Source organism: Balaenoptera ricei, chromosome 18 (assembly GCF_028023285.1).
Source record: "Balaenoptera ricei isolate mBalRic1 chromosome 18, mBalRic1.hap2, whole genome shotgun sequence".
Classification (NCBI taxonomy): domain Eukaryota; kingdom Metazoa; phylum Chordata; class Mammalia; order Artiodactyla; family Balaenopteridae; genus Balaenoptera; species Balaenoptera ricei.
In genome coordinates this window covers 5760342-5782869 of record NC_082656.1, presented here as the reverse complement: position 1 = coordinate 5782869, position 22528 = coordinate 5760342, and the positions used below count along the sequence as shown (strand labels likewise).

Sequence of the window (22528 nt, the reverse complement as noted above, 5' to 3'; positions counted from 1 at the left end):
CATCCTCCATCCCTCAATTCCATACCACAGGGCTAGTCCAGAAAGAAACTGGATCGTCCAGGGTTACACAGAAAGATGAGAAGGAACAGCTGGAAGCTAAAAGAGACTGAAAAGGATCAATAAGCTCGAATTGCTTCTAGAACATCATAGAAAAAAATTTCAAAAGAGACTTCCTAGCATCTGTTCTCTTGAATAACTTATAATAAGGGTTATGGTTGTCCATCCCCTGGAATCCCCAATGTTAGACACATCTTAGACTGTTGTGACTGCAGTCCACAGTGGGCTTCTCTTAAGCCAAAATCATTTCAGACCTATGCTCAAGGATTCCCTGAGCATATGAAGTACGAAGACACAGGAGGAGAAAGAAGCACAGGGACCCTTACACATGTGCTTTCTGGAACAGGTGTTTGGGCCACACAGCACATGACCGGGCTGCAGGTGAGGTTATTTATGACAGCTTTTACAAAGATACTGATCTCTCTGGAGAGCAGCACTGTCTAACAGGACTTTCTGAGATGATGCAAATGTTCTATGTCCACGCTGTCCAGTATATTAGCCAGAAGCTACACGCGGCTTCTGAGCTCTTGAAATGTGGCTGGTGCAACTGAGGAACTGAATTTTAAATTTCATTTAATTTTAATTCATTTAAACTTAAAAGGTCGTATGTAGCTCACAGATACCAATGCAGCTTTAGAGGGTCTAGCCTTTCGCCAAATGTTTAAAACATCAATAACTAATTTAAACACACTGGTTTATGAATTTACTCCAAGAAATACATACTTAGCAATAAAAACAAAGAAATTAAAAGTTGTTTAATTATGTTTTGCCTGGTTTTAAATAGTGGAAACTAAAATAAATAGAATCACTGTTAAAAGGCCCTCATGAAAAATCTGTCTTATCTCATATGATCATTATATTAAAACTTACAAAATCAGATTCTTCAGGTCAGAGGAGTAGTTGATTGTCACCAGTTCCATGGCTTTCTGTAAATTCTCTCGCTGAATTCCTGCCAAAGAGTTGCAAGCCAAAGCCAACACAACTTTTCCTAATGATATCAGATCTGCTTGCTGACATGAAAGAATAAATATAACTTTTAATTTTTCTTTTATAGGTACAAACTTAATACACTGACACTACTGCCTGCATGGAAAAAGCATCTTTACAAAGAAGCTGAAGAACTCAGCACAAGGTTCCCAGGTACTGGCGCTTATCAGTCACCTGGGAGCTTATTAACAAGACCATTTCTGAGCCGCTCCACCCCAGATTCTCATTCAGGAGGTATGGGAACAGGCCCAACATTTTTAAAGCACCCAGGTAATTCTAATGAAGGTAGTTCTAGGGGGATACTTTAAGAAACATTACCCGAAGCAATTCACATGCCAACTACAGAACTGCTGCTTTAAATTTTTTTTCTAAATTTTTATATTTAAATAGAGCTGATATTCTTCCTATTACAAGAAATCTGAGGTTGGTTACCATATAGTTAGTTGCTTTACAGTGATCATTACAATTCACAATAGGCACTTTTCTCATTTTCCATGATGCACAAGATATAGTGAGAGTTCATTTGAAGAAAAGTAATTCCCTTATTCCAAACACAGCAGCAGCATTACCTGATTTCAGAGTACGTTCCCTAGACACTGACAATGTTGCAAACCCCCATGACATTCCATCTGCCGTTGTTAATAGACCGTTTTTATACTATAAAAGATCTTTGAGCTCTGTAACCACCTGATTTCCTACCCTTTTTTTGTTTGTTTTTTTAAAGATTTCCCACTCTGAGGCTTTCCTTCAAAAAGAATTTTTAAAAGACAGCTGGCTGAATTGAGGTAAGCTCTCTACCACCTATTAAAACGCCGGGAAACAGAACGGTCACCCCAGGTGGCCCTGCTTGGCAGGTGAACTATTAATGATCACATGCCTAGGAGACAATGGAGTAGTTCAGAGTTCAATGAAATCATCTGAAGTCATTTTTACAGAAAACTTACATAAATCTTCACAATCTGAGATCTCATCTTAATTATTGGATACATGTTTATTTATGGAATATTGGTTTAGTATAGGAGTTTTCAAACCTAGTTTTACATTAAAATTCACCTGAGAAGCTCAAAAAACAAACAAAAAATCACCCAGTGGCTATCCATTCATCCTCTTCTGGTGTTATTATTAGTCTGGGGCAAGATCTACGTATTGGTATTTTTCAAACCTTCATAAGAGATTCAGATATGCAGCCAGGGTTGAGAACCACTTGTTTCGTGGAAGTTTATAAATGGTGTATTTGCAAAATCAGGTGAGTATTTCAAGGCAATCACTAATGGAACTTTAGGACTATATAGCTATCCTTAATAACATTCTACCCAAATAGTAAAGAATAAAAGGAAAACAAACGCCATTATTAAGATAACATTAAAAAGTTCAAATTTAAAAATTTATCCAAATCTAGCACGTATGAATCTGACACTCTGAGCCTAAGATCCTATAATCAGCGGAAAAACTGATTAGAGAAACAACTTCGAATCTATCAGGAAAAGAGATGCCAAGGATTCATGCCAGAGAAACTTTGAAACTTCATTAGTGGCAGAGTTAGGGGCCCAGGCTGGTGGGGGGGGGGAAGGTGACAAGGGGAGGGGCGCGAATACTGTGGCGTCGTTTCTGTTCTCCGGATGGCTCTGCCATGACTGAATTCAGGAAGGGTTCCTCACAGTCATTTTCAAGATCAAGGAAAACATTCACAGTTATATTAATGAAATCCTAAAAATGCTGATTGAGAGAAATCAGTACTCGTAAAAGCTAACTGTAAATTTCTACAAGTGTTTCAATCCAATGTCATCAGCAAAGTTAAGCTTGTTACTGTTTATTAAGTATTTCAGCAGCATGTAGCAACACACAGCTTCCCAACCCTTACACAGTAAAATCTTCAGTTTAGCTCCACCCTGAATTGATGCTGTAACTAAACCTCCCACCTAGAACATTCCGTTATTCCCTATTATGAGATAGGAAAACCAAAGTGCAAGACAGCTGAAGGACTGTTATGGGTTTAAAAAATAAGGCCATCTGATTCTGAGTGTAAACGCCACCTTTCTGAAGCTGACTCAAGGTGGGAATACCCACTTTTAGAAATAGAGTATACATGTCACATAATCCAGACTAAATTAGAACTGATCTTTTTAAATAAAAGAGGTTAATGAAGTCCTGCTTAATTAAGAGAGTTTAACATCGTAGTAAAAACTCAGTAACTCTCCTTTCCTTATTTCCCAGCTAAGTAATTTTCCATTGGTTATTTTGCTTCTTACCTCCATCTGGCTTTGCCCCCCATTTGTTGAATTCTGGAGGTTTTCCCCCCAACTCATTTTCAGTTTCTTCCTGATTCTTGACTTCTTGATTTTTCTCTGATTCTATCTATGGCTCTATTTATGTCCATTTTACTGAAAGTCAGTCTCTATTCACGTGTCTGAAACAGACTATGAAAAATAGACTACAAGAAACAATGCACTCCTTTCTCATGTAACCTCTTCTCTGTAAAATCACAATCCCCCGTTTGGGATACCTTTAATTCTCTCCTCTACCTTACTATAAGCTATATGGAAAATCTACACATATATACCCACTCCAAAAAAAAAAAAAAAAAAAAAGGAAAGAAAAGAAAACCTGATACAACTTTTACCGCTGAAAAATAAAGGGAGGGTGACAACTGGTTGAAAGTAGCCTAAGTTTATGAATGAAGGCAGTTCCTAACTTACCAATCAGTTGCCCCAAATCCTTACTTTAAAGTTATTTGTTTTGAAACTCTGGGATTATTTTTTCTTATGAAGAGTTGTTTTTCAAGGTAACTAACTACACAACCCACAATATAACTCCAATAACGGACATTTGCAAATAAAAAATGGAAAACAACACTGATGTGATACTCACAGAAAAACAAAATCAAACTAGTCTTATCTTATACGAGTAATTAAAAAGAAAAAGGAACTATTCAGAATAGAAAAGAATGAAGAGATACCGTGAGACTGCACGTAAAAAACAAAACTGGAAACATGGGGTTTCCAAATACTTGCAATAGAGGTTGATGGCACTGGTTCTAAATAATGTCTGATTTCTCTTTAAAAGTTTACTATTATTTTCCTGGATATATAAAGATCACTAGTATTTTAACAGTCAATAACCAGTCACTTTCAGGAGCACAAAGATTATGAAGAAAAATTTTCAGAGCCAATTAGTTAGGCACTAAGTGTAAGACAGAAGATAAGCAGGAAAACAGCTAAGAAACAAACAACCTAGATAAGAAAGAGGGAGCAAATTCCCTTCTGCAGAAGAAAGCTGCTAGGGCTGGGGGCTGGGGGCTGGGGTTGGGGGGTAGCCAGGTTCTTCCATGGAGAGCCCACTAGATGGCGCTACCAACCAGAACAGCTTGGCTGCTGCTGGGGGTAGGTGGGCACCAGCAGAGGGGAAGAAGCTGTGAAAAGGCTGCATACAACTGAATGTGACGAGTGGCTCTAAGTCTGGGGACTGCACTGTCCACGGTCCAGTAGCAAAGGAAGAGGTTTATGCATGAATCAACTGTCATACTAAAAACTACCTGGACTCTACTTCTCCTTCTGGCCTTTCCTTTGGTTCTGAAATTTTGTCTCATAAAGTGAACTAAAATCTTTCAAAGATTTAAAGAAAAGAGAATGAAATGAGAAGGACAGTGGGAAGGTAAGGTATTCTCCTCCTTGTTTCTCCATGTAAACAAGAGATTCTGCCTTACATCAAACCTCTGTAAGTTAATAAATGTTCAGAAACAACAAAGATCTCTTACATGAAAGAAACTAACATTGTCTTAAAATGACAACTGCATACCCTCCAAAAAATATGAATACAAACTGAATGATACGAAATATTTACTTTAAATAGCTACATTACTTGCACAGGGTAATCAAAGCAAAAGCAACTACACTTAACGCTCCTTGCAGAGGTAGGTTCTTACTCTCCTACACATTGTGTAAATCAAGAAATAAAAACTAAATAGCTAAGAACAAAATGGGACCTAAGTCCACAATATTATGATGAAGTCAGACTATAACCAAATTCTAATAATGTACAAGAAGCGAGTGATAGGCTTTGGTTAAGCAAAAGAAAAAAATCATTTAGAAAACAGCAATACAAAAATTTTCCTTTGAAAATAAAAATTTTGGATTGATAGTGGGACAATTATTCTAAAAGTAAAAATAATAGGTGTGATTTTAACACACTAAAAAGTGAAAAAAAAGTAAAATGTCATTTAATATATTTCACTCAGCTGACTAATTAATGTTTTAATCTATGCTGAGGACAAATTTCCTTGTCAAATAAATGCATTTTCATTCAAACAGCTGGAGTCTCTGACACTGTCATTAATTCTGTATATTCCAACGTATAAAGGCTCTACACTAAACACAGCACAGTGATTAAGAAAATACACGTTCAAAGTTTGCATGGAGACCACCCCCAGCATAAACTGAAATCTAGACTTAAAACCCTGAAAAACTTTAAAATAAACAAAATTTATCTTTAAAAAAAAAAAAAATCAAGCCTTAAGTTATTAAGTATCCATGTTAATTCTTACTCACCTGGTATTGAGCCATTAATGCCAATGGATTATTATTCTGACTGTTATCAAATGTTAAAACATCAAAAACTCCAACACAATTTACTCGCAACCTTTAAAGACCAGAAAATTTAAAGAAAATAATTAAAATGAGATTTTAAAAAAATTACATACTACTGGAAATTGAACATTTCTTATGATATTAGGAGGGATCTCAGAATCCTATCCAGTCTTACCTCCTGTCCTACCCCCCTATAACCTCTATCAATCACCATTTTAGAGATGACATCACAGACATCAAGTGATAGGCCTATGGTTATAAAAGTCAGGAATGGATAAAGCCAGGACTATAACACATCTTTTGACTACCAGGCCAGTGGTCTTTTCACCAAACCAAGTTGGTTCTTTATTAGTTATTCATGAAAAGAGAACTAGTTAGCTTCTTAACATGTACTAGGCACATTCAAAGCATTTTATATGTAGTAATTCATTTGATCCTCTCAATTATCTTATGAGGCAGGTACCTTACAAATATGGAAAATGGAGATACTACCTGTCTCACAGACTGTTGAACACATATATGTTAATTAAGTAACTAACAGAGCCAGGATATGAACCCAGGTAACCTGGTACTAGACCTTGAGCTCTTTATGCTATGCTACCCAAGACAACTCTCAAAATTTCAGCAACTCAAATAAAACTCTAGTGATGTCAAGGTCTGTGTTACTTAGCCCTTTATCACTGGTTCTCAAAGCATGAAACCCAATCAGCAGCAACAGCATCCTTCACCCAGGAACTCGGTTAGAAATGCAAATTCTAAGGCCCCGCCCCAGACTTCCTGAATGAGAACACTGGGGGTGGAGCCCAACAGCCTGTGCTAAGCCCTCCAGGATATTGGGACTCATGACAAAATTTGAGAACCACAGTTGTACACAGAAAAGTTGTACTGATATTGTTTGATATCCCCCCAACCTTAACCATACATACCTCCCAAACCCTCACAGGATCTTGGTTAATAACCAGGCATCTTATTAAGAATTCAACATTTTAAAAAAACTTACAAATGAACTCAAAGTCATGGCAGTTCTTCTGGATGGAATATATGAAAAGGTAGAATTAAAACAAATCATCATGCTATGTTTACTAAGCTGTCATAGGTTAGATGCTCAATAAAGAAGCCAAAACTCAAAATGCTAGTACCTTGTTTTGCCAGTTATCAGAATCTTTGTTGGGTCCATAACTCGACATGCCAAACCTGCTGTATGAATGGTACGCAATGCAGAACTCAGTTGGACAATATACGCCCAAATAAGAGATTCTGGCAATAATCCAGCATGCTGTCTGGGCAATGGTCCATCGTGTTGACCTATAAAAGCAAATTAAAAAATGGCATCTTCATTTAAATAATTAACTAAAAGACTAAAACATGCAAACTGAGAAGAATTTAAGAAACAAACCCAAATTTTCTTATTTATGATATTATACCTTTATACTGTTAGCAGCAGCAGAGCTCTCACTGAGCTTCTCTTTTCTGTAACCATTATAATTATTGCACAAAGATTATTTAATGTAAGAATTTATACTTAATTGTGAGCCAAATAAATGAGTTCAGATTAAAAACAGGAACTGCAGAGATTGTTTTTCTTAAAGTGTGGCTAGCCCTTGCCTACATCACCGTTCAGGTGTGTGGGAGCTGCACCGTTCAGGTGTGTGGGGCCTGAGGGAAACACAAGTCTCCGCCATCATTTACATTGAGTGTTTTCTTACTCTCCTTGTACTGATCAGCCTCCCCTGTTACCGCCAAGTCAGTCAGACGAAATGACACCCAATTCACAAAAAACGTAACCGGAAAACACTGAATGTCACTTATGTGTAATGAAGAAACACAAAAATAACCTGGTCTACCATGAAAAGTAATCCTTTTGCTTCTGTCAACTCTTGTGAAGTGCTTCTTGATACTACTTTCTGGGTCACTGTTAAGCAGCAGAAAAGAAGCCGTATAAATTTAATCTAGATTTTGTAATTATTTCAGGGAATATGACTTTATAAATCCAAGTGTTCACATGGTTGTAAACAAACCTTTTCTGAATCAGTTATAAAAGCAACACAGTTAAATGGTTGACTGTGGAGATAATAAATAGCAAATAAGGAAGAGCAAATACAAAATTCAAAAACTGCTATCCCTCAATTTAGACAGAACTAAAGATAATACCATCTGGAAAACAGTGATAGATGACTCAAAAAGTAGCTCTAGTGATAAACGTCAAGAAAACATCAAAGACAACCACGAAGAGTTTAAATAAAACTATTTAATACGTGTGGTAATAAGGAAAAGAAATATTTATAGCAAATATTTATAGCTACATATTTATAGCAAATATTTGGTGCATACTGTGTGCCAGATTCTGTCTAGTTACTTTACCCACATTATGTCATTTTAAACCTCTTATCACAATCCCTATATGGTATGCTATTATTATTGCCACTTTCTTATTAGTATATTTATTACAATATGTGATTTTTTAGTTTGTTTTAAATTAACAAATTAAATAGTATAAGAAAGCATTATACTTCCATTTATGTCTCTATAAGTTTATACAAACACTGGCTCTTTATACCTTCTTTTTTTAATATTCATATTGGGAACACAGGATTGCCTTGTATTATATAAATTGCTGTAAATTAAAGTATATATGGTACATTTAGGGAAGTTACTACCATTCAAACAATACTTTTAAATACTAGAAAAAGAACTGATTCCTAGGAAAATGTAAACATAATATATCAAATAGTCAGACAACACCAAAAACAGAATTAAGATTAAAAAAAAAAAACTGGAAAGGAGTGCTATAAATCAGTGGTTCTCAACATGGGTCCGTGTTGCCCCCTCAGGGACATTTGGAGGTACCTAGAGATATTTTTGGTGTCACAACTGGAGGAGGGGCTGCTCCTGGCATCTAGTGGGTAGATGGCGGGGATGCAGCTGAACACCCAGCGATGCCCAGAACGGCTCCGCACAAATAATTATCCAGCCCCAAATGTCAGCAGTGCTGAGGCTGAGAAACCCAGCTGTAAATTAAAGCCAACAGTCACTTCACAGGTGTTATTACTAAAATAAACTTGAACAACTACAGCTATATTCATCTGTAGGAAAAGTTATACCACATCCCCTTCAACAAAATTATGTATGTGCTACAGATGACATGGCAAAAGGAAACAAATGACCACACTATGTGGCCAGATTTTTAATGTGAAACAGCCATGTAACCACAGCTTTCTTCTTTCAACTGTCAGAAAGCACAGTTACAAGTAAACAGAATACATTTTTTATCCATAATGCCAGTTCTTAAAGGAGTCATGATCCAAAAGATACTGGAATGTGGACTCAAGTCTTCTCCCTCCTTACTTCCTCTCAGGATATATTCAGGAAAATCTTTAACAAATTAAAAACCACTGCAAAGAATGGAATGTTTCTTTCCTGCCCCCATACAAGAAAATGATACATACATTTTCCTTCCCCCAAAACATAAACTAATTAATAGACCTCGCAAAATGGATTTATTTTTACTCTGAAACAACTTACACTTTAATAATCATTTGTTAGGATGTAATTAAAATATTTTGGTTCTTTGCAATATTTGAACTAAAAAACAATTCTTTAAGTATATATTAGAAAGGGGCAAAAAAAGAAAATATTCCCCATTTAAGTAAAAGTTACCTGAAAATTTATTTTGAAGACTAGTTCCTTAAGGAACACGGAATCCCACCTTCAAGCAAAAGCATTTGTTTAGGGAAATAATTACATATTGACAAATGACACACAGTCACACTGGAGTATGCAAAACAAAACAAAACACAACAAAAAACCAAGACTGGAAAGAAATATACCAAGAGACGTGCTTTGGGTGGTGAAGTTACAGGGATTACTTTTCAATTTACTGAATTTTCCAAACCATCTTTACTCAGAAAGCATTATATTTTTTAAAGAAAAAAAAATTTAAGAGGAAAAAAACCTTTTATCGTAGTCTCAGCTACTTAAATTTCAGGTATTTACATGAGTCTTTCATCACCCACCTTCATCTCCGTCTATACACGTACATAACATGTTATTTCCTGACTTGTTACATAGTGACTCCATTTCTTTAAGGTACTTCTTTTATAAATGCAATAGGGTCTTTACGCTGAATGACTACAGGGCTAAATTTACATGTATTTTAAAATACAGAACTACTCTTCCACAGAGCAAAGGCATTTGTCAGACACAGCTTGCTTGCATCCTTTTCTTACCCCACTTTCTCTTCGTGAAATAGGCGTCCGCGTTAGGGTCATTGAAGTGTCTGCTCATCATGGTCTCTCCTCCAGCGTGGAAATCATATGCAAACACAAGAGCTTAAAATAAAACACAAACGCTCATTACTGCAATCTGGCTTCAAATAATGAAGCCCACTGGCAGAAAGACCATTACAAGTCACTCACAAGGCTCTGCAAAAGCTTTAGTGGTAAACACTTCACGCAAGGTCACGATATTTGAGTGCTGGATTTTCTTCCACATGTCCACCAATACCATGCACTTTGTGTTAACAAGACGAAAACCTGAAGAAGAAAAAATTTTCTGCTAACCTGTAAATGACATCTCCCCCTTATTTCATCAGAAATGTGCAGAAAAAGCCATGTTATACATCACTTATGAAATACTAATTTCCAAATGAAATAATATATGTATTATCCTTTAAATTCATGTTAAATAAATAAACTCATTTAGGAATGTTTGAATAATCTTAGCCTCACTAATATGCTCCTCAAAGAGGATAATTTATCTTCCTTACCATGTATCCTCCGAAGGCAATAAGGCAGATCATCTTTGCTATTTACAGCTTTGTAGCAGGACGTAATGTATCCAAAATTACTTGATTTCTGTATCCGGTTGGGTGGTGGCAGTGGTTCTAGAGGGAACAGGCTATGGTAGCTGTCAACTTCTGCAGGGACTGCTAGAGTAATTTGTAAGAAGATGACTTTAACTTGCAGACATTCACAAATCTCTCAGATCTCAAAGTAATGAAGAAGAAACCAACTCTATAAACCAGATATCAAACACACTCTGTATTCTAGAACAGTGTCGACATTTGTAACAATTCTATAGGAGACACTTGTCTCACTATCAATAAAAACAGGCATTATAAAACAACAAAAGAACAACTAGATTTCATGCACTCAAAAATATTTGTCTTTTATAACAGCACACCACTCGTTTCTCAGCTGTTAGAAACAATTCGCATTATTACTTACGAGATATTAACCATTTCTGATTCTGATGTAAAATAAAAATCAAGATAGTTTTTTTCTTTAAACATCTTATTTTGTACAAAACATATTTAGACAATGGTGTTAAGTATATGAAATTCTTTTTTAAAGAAATAGAAAACAAATAACAATAAACTGGAGTGTATATGTAATATGTCTGTGTATGTATATCGATTTCTATGTACAAATATAGCAATCTGTATCAAACTCTCAAACCATTCAGTGGAATAGCACAGTTTGAATACCTAGCAAAACACAAAAGAAAAAAACTAAAACAGCTTTACCACTATGCCTGCCATGTTCCCCTGTATTTCCTATTAAGAAATACAAGTGAAATGTCATTAAGAAATTCCAGAACACAGGTTCAAAATGACCCCTCTGCCTTTACCAAATATTTACACTCATTATCTCTTAGTTCTTGAAACAATTCTATGAGATAGGATTCCATATTTCATAAACAAGGAAAGTGAAAATCACACATCTAGAGAGGTAGTTGAGATACAAACCCAGGGTTCTGATTCTGTAGTCTTGTGCTCTTAACCCCTAGATCAAATTTTGGCCATAGTGAAAAACAAACATCAATTCATTGTTAACTTTCAAACCAAGGTCAAGGCACGTTCTACTGAAAAAAGGCGGTATAAGGGAAGTATACACACAAGTGAATATAGCTGTAACTTTTGCCCATTTACTATTTTTTATTTGAACAATCAGTTCAATTTCCACAAAGAAACAAATGATGAATAAATGTTGTTTCCCAGTTTTTTGATAAGGGAAGTAATTAATTTCAAATTAGTAAAAATATATTGAGTATCCACTATGTATTAGTGAACACACGTTAATGAAATACGGGTTCTTATCAAGAGGCTTAGAGAAAAAGGATTGAGATTTACATAAAACAATACAGTACCAAGCAAAACAGCTTTTAAAAAAGTACAATTCACCATGGCACTGGTTCTTAAACTCTAGCACCCTTCAGAATTACCTAGAGGCTTGTTAAAACACAGTTTGCTGGGTCCCATGCCCAGAGTTTTGAGTCAGTAAGTAGGTCTAAACCAGGGCCCAAGGATTTGCAATTCTAACAAGTTCCCAGGTGATAATGAAAAGTTGCTGTTGGGTCAAGTGCTTTGAGAACCACTACACATGGAAATTCAAAGCCATGGAAAGGAAAGCCAGTTCCAAGGATATTAGGAAAGATCTTACAGAAGATTTGGCATGTTTACTACAAAATGATGGATAAGACTGCTTCCAGCGAGCTAAAACAAATGGAAAGAGTGGTCAGACAGCTAACAGACCACCAACAAGGACTCGAAATTTACTACACCAAACACCGGTACTCAGAGCATCAGCGTGACAAACAGACTGAGTGAGGGACACAATAAGCTAAAAATCTTACACGCTGAACTCCCTTCTCCCTCTGTCTACTTTTAGGCAAGTCATGAATTCTACACACTGAAGGAAAAAAATTGTGCTTCAGTGGAAAACAGTGCACCGTCTAAAGGATAACCCTCTGGTGTCTGATTCTGATTCTGTGGAAGATATTTTACACCCCTGTAAATAACTGATAAATACTGCACTGCAAAATAATTCTTGTCTATAGGCAATTCTGTCTGGTGAAGGCTTGACGGACTTCCCTCCTCCCCTGTGGAAAAGACAGTTTGCACATTTGTTTCAATATTCCTGATCTATGATGTGTCTTGTAATATATGATTGGCTCCCTCACAACTTAAATAAAATCTTTAGTACTTTCTCCTTTTTATATCTGTACATCCTGATTTTAACCTTTTTTTTGGAAAATGATCTTTTAACCCTACATTTCCCAGTCTACTCTGAAATAATCATATGTGGCCTAATATTAACCTTGAAAACCAAATGTTTCCCTTAATAGACAGGAATATTCACTTGTTGTTCTGCTGTTCTTTGTTTCTAGTTCAGTTTAACAAATGCACAAAATTAAGTACCAATAAAGGGAACAGGGGTGCCTCAATCACTGTTTGGCATCAAAAATCAAAGTAAAGAAAACCAACTTGGAAGATCCCAGACAAATGCACTCCTTAGTTTAGCCCAATTTTTAGTCTGGGGCTCAGTTCAACCAAATAATATTAAAAATAATGATAAAGAAAATTTTAGTTTCTTTCCTCTATTCAACCCAACGTCCCCTCAAAGAACATAGAGAATGAGAGACTGGATCTAAGATACTGAATGTCTGAGGTTCACCATGGTGAACCTATGGCAGAGTTTCTCAAGCTCAGCACTAGTGACATATTGGACCAGACGATCCTTTGTCGTCGGGGACTGTCCTGTGCCCTGCAGGGTGTTTAGCGGCATCCATGGCCTCAACCCACTCGCAGCCAGGAGCACCCCGCTGCCAACTGTGACGATCAAAAATGCTCCAGACGTTGCCAAATGACCCATGAGGGGTAAAATCATTCCTGGCTGAGAACCACTGACCTACAGGAAATAAATTATGATTTGAGTTGAGAAGTACTAATTTGATGGAAGTATGAAGAATGGAAAGGAAAAGGGAAAGGAAAAAGTCAGTAAGACCAAGATTAATAAATGAGTCAAAATGAGTCAAAGGTTAATAGTAAACATGAGACATGAAAAAGATCAGAGAGAGAGCAGCGACAGAAAAAACCACTTATTAAACCTTGTTTGAACACGGGCGCACAGAATTGGCTTAACCACAATCTTTAGTTTGTGACACTCAAATCACTAGTTCATGTCTATGCATGGCCTGCTTTTATTCAGTTAATTATTCTTAATAATATGGTAAGCATCTGCAAACTTGGCACACAAAACGAAGGCTCAGACCTTGACTTGAATGGTCATCTAAATACATGGTTCTCTACCAACCTCTGCCTTCCTTCTCTCTCTTCCTTCCCTTTTTATATAGTTTCATTATACCTATATGTATTCCTCAAAAGTTTATTATGTATGTGTATGTATATATGCATATACACATGCATTTATTGATAATGTAAATACATATATAAATTTCAACTTTATAAAAAGGTATCATGCTCTATGTGGTCTCTCGCAGCTCACTTTTTAACTTAATATTACATTACTGAGATTCTTCCATATTACTGCTTTCTTTATGAAGTGTACTTTCTTCATTTAAACAGCTGTATAATATTCCATTGTCTGACAGTATCAGTTAATTCACCCACTGTCCTTCAAGATGAGCGTTTGGACTGATCAAAGTTTCTGCTATTGTAAGCAGTGATGTTATGGATACTTTATACATTTTCTAGTTAAAAATATATAGTTTACCTATATCTGGGAGCAGAACTGCTAGATCACAGGGTACACAGATATTCAACTTCGGGAATTTTCCAAAGTGGTAACACATTCACCAATTTATACGACCAACAGCAATGTACTGGAGAACCTGTGGATCCATATCCTAATACTGCACACGGTCAGACTTTCCAATGATATCTCATTTGTCCTTCCCTAATCACCAATGATGTTCAACATTTCTTCATAGATTTTTCGTTGTATGAATGTCCACTTTCTTGAAATGCCTATTCCTACCTTTTGGCCATTTTTCTGTTTTGTTGTGTTTTTTTTTTTTCAGGCTCTTACTAATTTGTGGTTTTTATCTTCTTTGTCAATTGTGTAAATATCTTCTTCAAGTTTTTTCTTTACTATAGAAATCTTTGGAGTGTTTTTAATTTTTTTTATATTAATTAATTAATTAATTTTTGGCTGCCTTGGGTCTTTGCTGCTGTGTGCGGGCTTTCTCTAGTTGCGGCGAGCGGGGGCTACTCTTTGTTGCGGTGCGTGAGCTTCTCATTGCAGTGGCTTCTCTTGTTGTGGAGCACCAGCTCTAGGTGTGCGGGCTCAGTAGTTGTGGCACTCAGGCTCAGTAGTTGTGGCGCACAGGCTCAGTTGCACCATGGCATGTGGGATCTTCCCGGACCAGGGCTGGAACCCGTGTCCCCTGCATTGGCAGGCAGATTCTTAACCACTGCACCACCAGGGAAGTCCCTTTAATCGTAATTCAGTAAAATTTATCAGTACTTTCTTTAAGAGTCAAGAATCTTTGCCTCCAGTGTAGGAAATCTTTCTCTACTGAAAGATTAAATTTACTCATTTGTATTTCATAGTACGAATTTTAAAGTTCTGCTTTTGACATTTAAATTCTTAATCTATTTGGAACTGGTTTTTGCATGTGGTTTGAGATCATGATACAATTGTAACAATACAATCTTTTACCATAAAGAAAACCATTTTTTCCAATGCCTTCCTTTCCCCACTGATTAGCCACCTCTATCACAGAATGTGTCTAGGTTCTCCCTAGTCTGTTCCAGTAATCAATTTGTCTAACCCAGTGCCATTACAACACTGTTTCAGTTACTACAGACTCAAACCAAGCCTCCCTTCCCCAATACACCCAGAATCCTAATCATAATCTTCCAAGTGCTTCAGGTAGTCTTGGACCTTTACTCTTTGATATATTTATCATATACTATGAAAAGCTCTGCTATGCTGTAATATAATAAAAAAATAAAACCAAATCTTGATTAGAAGTGTGGAACTTTCAGCCAACCCCCCAACCTTCCACAGAGGGGAGAGAGGCTGGAGACTGAGTCAGTCACCAAGAGCCAGAGATTTAATCAACCACACACCAAGACAATGAAACATTCATAAGAACTCCTAAACAGAGGGCTTCAGAGGGCTTCCAGGTTGGTGAGCATGAGGAGGTGCTGGGAGGGTGGCATACCTGGAGAGGGCACGGAAGTTCCCCACACCCCACTCTATCCCCACACTTTGCCCCATGTATCTCTTCCATTTGGCTGTTCCTTGAGTTGTACTCTTTATAATAAGCCAGTAATAGTTTACAAAGTGCTTTGCCGAGTTCTGTGGGTCATTCCAGCTAATCGCCGAACCTGAGGGCATGTTGTGGAAACCCCCAAATTTGTAGTTGGCCAGACAGAAGTTTAAGTAGCCTGGGTACCCCATTTCAGCTGGCATCTGAAGAAGGAGTGGTCTTATGGGACTGAGTCCTTAACAATTAAATTGTTAGGACACGAATTAGGTGTCAGAAGTATTATGAGTAAGAATAGCTCATGTGTTTTGACTGAAATTATACTGAATCTATAGATCAGTTTACAAAAATTAGTTTACAATCATTATGTCCTCCTATTCATGAATATCGTATTTCACTCTCTATATTTATCTTATTTAACACCTCTTAGTAAATCTCTGCCACTGATATCTTAAACATCTTTTGTTGTATTTATTCCTAGGTACTGATATTCTGAAGCCATTGTAAATAGCATCTTCTCTTTTAATTTTTTTTTTTTTTTTTTACCCTAGCTAGGGCCTCAAAGACAACACTTAATAATAAGGAAAATTCCAACGTGAACATTTCCAAGGCTATGACAGATACGTGTCCTGCCCAGTCTTAAGACATAACAGCCAGACAGACATATCCCTTTGAATTCTTTAGCGATCAAGAAGATACACAGTGGACTACGCTGAATCCGTGATTACAACCAGGTGTTTTGAGATTATCGCTACAGCAAATGTATTCCTACTGTATTATTTATAAAGTTTTCCTAAATTACACCACATTTCATTGTGCCTATACCGATGAAGCTAGGGAAAGAGATTTTAATACTCTCTGAGAAACATCATGGTACAGTCAGAAAAACCGAGGTTTAAATCCTGACTCGGTCAGATAATTACTAGCCACTTGTTCTTAGAGACAAGTTACTTAACCTGCCTGTTAACTTCAGTTTCCTCATATGTAAAACAGAGGTGATAATATTAGTATCTATACCACAGGAGTTCCCGTGAGGAAAAAACTTACACACAGAAAGCCTTAGTACCCTGTCTGGCATGCCGCAGCCTCAATAATAATAACACTCACCTCCCCACCCCTACTTAAGTACCTATACTTCATCGTTTCAAAAGATAATAATATTCTAGTGCACGATGAGGTAAATCACCATGAATTCTAAAACTACCTATTTTTTGGATGAACTAGAACCTTGTCACATGTAGAATTCTTTGAAAAAAACTAGATGATCAATGGCATCTTGGAATTCTTCTTAAGTAGGTTTCAAATAAATATAGTCATAAAATAGTAATTAGATAGCTTAAGGCATAAAAACATGTAGGACTACATAAGGATTATACTCTCCTTTAAAAGGATCAGTCAACTTGCATTTTACCTGGCATATCTGCTTGATCAATCTGAGCCATTGTTATTAAATGTCTGTTAATCAGCTCCTAAGAAAAGAAAATACGTATATTTACATCTAAACACAGCTTCTGAAATCTGGACTTTCTATTGCAACTGAATAGCCTGAGTACTAATATTTTTGGCATGTGTACTTTTTAATGTTGATATCAGGAAATAACATTTCCAATAATGTGAAATGTCTAAATTCCCGTCCTAGATAGACCTGCCCATAGCTACGGTGGGTTTCAAGTAGCAGTGCTATAACCCAGAGCATATGGCTAGCTCTGTGGCCAAGCTCGTCGATAACTCACTCTACAAACATTATACTGGTGCAACTTACTTCTGTGAAATAAAAACATTTCTGAGAAACTAAGAGTAAAATAAAATTCTACATATCAAATAATACCTGACAAAAAAACTAAATAATTTTATAAAACCTACTTTACAGAAAATATTGAGCTGCCTTAAAATGAAGTTCATTTCTAGGCCAAACTACTTATTAGGCAACTACTACAGATATTGGCAAAAAGTGGTCTAGTGGTTACAAACCATTTAAGTTATTTATTTATATACTTCAGAGACCTTCCAGTGCACGGGATGTGCGGTGCAGAGAGGTGGCCCATCTAAATAGCTACTCCATGTTCTACATCCAAACACAGTTACTTGCAACTTTCTTTAAAAATGGGTTTCCTTAAATAAATATATCGATTAGTCTCATAAACTCTAAATTCTATCTTCTTTAGTACAGCATATTTGATTAAATAATACAATTTGAAAGGAGCTCTGTTCTTTCTCCAGTTCTTTGCTAAAGCACGACAGACATTAAGTATTTCCACTCCGAACTCTGAAAGCATACCTGTCGGAGTTCATCAGCCATGAAGAAGGAAGGTGCATTCGCTTTTGGTTGCATATAAGCAACATGAGGTGCAGTTGGAGGATAAATATGGTAGTTTGGAAAAACCTGAAAGATAGGAAGGGGGAAAATATAATGATCAATTTTTCTCAATTTATAAGCTTTATCATTATTTCGATAAAGTTTGAATCTTTAAATGACAGTGATAAATTGATACTTTTAATCTTTAAATAATACTGAATTAAACACCTGAGAATAGCTGTTATTAGTACACCTTCTGAATGAATTCATTTTTAAAATAATCTTTATTGGAATAACCAATTTTTAAAAATCTAGTGAGAAAGGAAACATTTCTTCAGATACAGTAAAATTTTAGCTCCAATGAGAGGCAAAAGGAGCTCTTTGTAAGTATTTTTTTAAGGCAGCTGGAAGAGAGGAAGAAAGTAGATATTAAAGGTGCTTGGGCACAGTCAGATCATGTAGTAACTCTGCCGTGGACGCCCAAAGAACTGTCCTCTTCAAGGGTTTCTAGCGACCAAACTAAACAAAGTGTTATCTAGATACCTGTTAACACTTCAAACTAGAACAGCAAAGAGGACCAACATACTCTGGGTCAGCAGTGGAGGTGAACAGAAGGGTAGGACAATATACCTTCCAATCAAACTGCAACAAAGTTACTAAATTCTGCTTCCAGCTTCTTGTCTTTGCCTCTTCCAATTGGAATCTTCTCACCACCCTTCCCTTCAACTGGTCCACGATACAAAATCAAGTACGTCCTAAAATATCTTTTGTTTTATTCTTTCATTTTTAAAGCCAAAACAAACATTTTTTTTTTTCTCTTTTAAAAATGAATTCAGTTGATTTCTGTTGCCCTCATGTGACTATTCTGCTCTGGACCTCAACCAGAGTGATTTTGCAATACTTGTAAGGTTTCCTTTAACCTATACCTGAAGGGAGAATACTGCCTCCTTTTTCTTGCCTTGGTTTCCTTACATCAGGTAGTACAGTTGGGCTTGCTTACCTCAGGTTTACCAGGAGCATATTTTTAAGAGTGGTTTGAAGGGTAAAAACATTACAAAAATGTGCCACATATAATCTCCACAAAAACAACTGAGACAGTTTTGTGACAAAAGAACCTCTTCATAGATTAAACTAACTTTTTTCTACAAATATGATAAAATAAAAAACGTAAGTAATTATAAAATATAATAACCCCTCCCCCCAAAAGTAAAACATTGATGGAATTCTTACTTGAAAGAACCAAGGAAAGTCTCTACTCTACCTCAATTATTTGACCTTCAGTTCGGCAAGCTGTTCTGTGATAACTTTTGAAAGATCTCTGACCAAAAACAAAAACAAAACAAAAAACTATTAGCTATTTTATTATTTTTTAGAAAGCATTTTACATGATTTACAAGTACTTCTATAAATGTTTTCACATTTATTTCTCATACGATGGTCGTGTGCTTAAACCCCATTTACAATCGGGGGACCAGTCTCAGAGGTACTAAGATTCAAGAGTCACAAACCAATGGCGGAACTGGGACTCTTAAAAAGGAAAAATAAAAATCTGTTGTCTTTCCACTCAAACTGCCTTTTAGTAAAATATTAAATGTAATCAAAATAAATCATTAATTCAACTTACGGGGTCAAAATCTGCTTACCAAAATCCAAACATACTTTTCATCTAAGCCTGTCAGTTATGATTTTGTCAAATATCTACAGTTTAGACCAGCATTCATATTTTAATGGAATTTGGCTTTCTTACTCATGAGATCTTCATCTACTACTTATTTTTTCTATAGTTAAATAATTTTTGAACATGGACAAAATTATGAAACTAAAAATGTACAATTTACGGAACCTGACGCTTCCCTCTCGGCCCCCTCCCCCTCTCCTCTCCTCATAGTCCTTTGGGAGCTCTTTCCTTACCCATAATCAGGGCTCCCTAAACCTCCTCCCTCCTTACTAGTGACCCACACTGGAGGCCTCCTATCACTGTGTCCTCCACTATCCAGAGTTCTAGCTATTAAGTCACTGCCTCGCCTAAGCAAGCATTTATCATCGGTTTGCTTTCAGCAACTACTGATAAGAATCCATCTACTTCTCTAACTTCAGAGGTGAAACTACCTATATCTATAAACAAAAGTCAGCAAACATCAACTCCAGCTAGCACAAGTACTAGGTAACCCCATAAGCAAAACATGCCATAAAGTACTAAACTAGAGCTTAAATATAACTTCTGATTATAAGCAGATTTGTCCAAAACTAGAGTTATTATTAATACAGAAACAGATTACTCTGAAGAGGTAAGAAGAGATTAGAATTATCATCTAAGTCAGAAATTAATTACTTTTTCACATCACAGTAAAAAGATACAGGACTGGGTAAACCTCCTCAATAATCTCATTAATAAGAAGGAGCTGTTATAAGAGCCCTCTCTTTTCTCCTTTAAATGCAGACATACCATTCCAGTCAAAGGTGCTGGAGTTGTGTCTGTATAGAAGTAAGTCGTCCCACCGACGGTTTCCTTTTGGATCACCTGACCAGAAGATGGAGTCTGAGAAACAGGATTATTAACCGGTGTAGAGGCACTAGAAGGCACCATGTAAGTTGCTGGATTTGGAGTGTGACTTCTTCTTCTGGGCGCAGGAGAAGTATGCGGAGTGATCTTGGGGGAGTGAAGAGGGGAAGATCCAGCAGACAACGACATTCCTGAAGAAGATGTAAGAATGTTTCTTAGAAAGCAAAAACTGGTTTCAGAGAAAAAAATCTGGAAAATAAAATGCAAACGTTCATTTGGAAGAAACATCTTTAGCAAAATTCTTTAAGTTCGAAAATAAAAGACAATTTTATCTTGTTTTAGAGAAAGCTCTGATTAAAAGCAAATGTAAAGAATTTCTTTTTTTCAAATATAGTCATTCCCAAATAAATTAGGATATTTACTGTAAGAATACGTTTCCTCCATATCAAGGTTTACATGAGAATCTTCAATAATAAGAATTACTGATAACTTAATAAATTAATTTAATCAAAAAGTGAGAAATAACTGGGACTCTATAAAATTATGCCTTTTATAAAAGCCTTTCTTTAATAAAAGGCATAATTCCTTTTTTGTAAAGAATCATTTAAAATTATGGCTATTAACAATACAAATATCACATATCCCTAAAATATTTTAGTATCAAAAAATCAAATTATTTAATGAGATTTATTAGATTTCTTTTGGCCAAATACTACTAACAGAATGGTTTGAAAAAACAAAAAAAAACTAAGTCTAGTCTTAGTTGAAATACATGGCAGCTTAAATACCATATTTTTTTTTAAATCAAGAAGTATACTGTTTTGATGCCTTTTGTCTTTAAATAGGCATAGGCTATACAGTAGACAACTGAGAATTTCTGCAGATGCATACTCCGCTCTAGTGCGAGTTTTACCCAAACACAACTAGCAAGAAACCACTGTACGCAGAGCATCCTCTATCATGAATCTACGGTGAAGAAAGGGAAAGGACAATTGTCTTCACCCTTCAGGAGATCCCAAGCTATCTGAGAAAACAAGACCAGGTCACATGTAAAAGACATGAAATGGCTTACAAAAACACTCAAATATGAACTAATATACTGTAAACTACATGCCTAAATACAGATGGAATGCAAATTAAGTAAAACCGGGTACAGTTAATCAAAGGCTTAATGGAGGTGATCAGTTCTGAGCAGAGACTGAAAATGGTTTCTCGAGCTACAGTTAGTTATACTTCCTGAAAGAATTAGCTTATCCAGGAACTATTTTCTGGCTATTTGGGGAACAACTAAAAACCTTCACCTGAAGTAATATGCCATCTCACAATTCAAGAAAAAAGTTACCAAAATGCTCTGGTCACAGAAATATGATTAACAGGGGTATGAATTTCAATTGCTAAGAATTCATAAAACACACTTTTTTGAAAAGATGTAGGTGAATAAAAATAAGGTTGAGAACTGAGATAATACTTATTTTTACTCTGGATAGCCCTCTGTATTTTCTAAAGAGCCCTGACATAATTATTTTGTCTGATTTTCTGAGCAACTGAGGTAGGCCAGGTAACAAGCACCGCAGTACAGATCAGAAATTTACACATCGGGGGTCTGTTATCTGACCACGGACATATGTGCACAGCCAACAGCAAAGCCAGGCTTCAAACCGAATTCTCCAAACTTCCAGTTTAATACTCTTCCTGCTATATAACACAATGTCTACTGCACTGACATTAAAATAGGCCAGGAATTTCGCAAGTATGTCTTAAATACATCTAAGAGAAACTTTAAAAGTCTAAAACCCTTTAGAAAAATACTTATAAGGAAGCCAAGCTATTATATTAACATATGAGCCTAATTTTTAAAAAACTTTTCCAGAGTTCTGTGTTTTTTCTAACTCTGTATATTATATACTTAATTGTAGGTCAATCCATACTGCAAAAATTTGGAGGATTATTCAACTATTTTCAAAAGATACATACTCCCCACTCATCTAATATGAAATGCATCTACACAGTTTTCCTAAAGCTAGTCTCTAAGCCCTTCCAATATAAAACTGGCCAAGTCACCAAAAATGAGTAAATTTGTTTACTACC

The 22528-nt window shown here is 36.1% G+C and overlaps 1 protein-coding gene across 7 annotated transcripts in view; it reads right to left on the bottom strand.

The window, feature by feature from the left end:
- PAN3 (poly(A) specific ribonuclease subunit PAN3) overlaps positions 1-22528 on the bottom strand; it is a 118655-nt gene that overhangs the window by 14216 nt on the left and 81911 nt on the right. For 2 of the 7 annotated variants that reach the window (XM_059902471.1, XM_059902474.1), the window contains 10 exons: positions 20384-20631; positions 19199-19255; positions 17920-18024; positions 17053-17110; positions 10393-10554; positions 10043-10159; positions 9854-9955; positions 6767-6932; positions 5589-5679; positions 928-1067 (listed from right to left, as the gene is read on the bottom strand). In XM_059902471.1, coding sequence (XP_059758454.1) covers positions 928-1067; positions 5589-5679; positions 6767-6932; positions 9854-9955; positions 10043-10159; positions 10393-10554; positions 17053-17110; positions 17920-18024; positions 19199-19255; positions 20384-20631 — 1246 coding nt within the window. Of the gene's footprint in view, positions 1-30; positions 107-927; positions 1068-5588; positions 5680-6766; positions 6933-9853; positions 9956-10042; positions 10160-10392; positions 10555-17052; positions 17111-17919; positions 18025-19198; positions 19256-20383; positions 20632-22528 lie in introns of those variants that run through there. The other 5 variants (XM_059902473.1, XM_059902475.1, XM_059902476.1 and 2 more) reach the window with 4 other exon arrangements.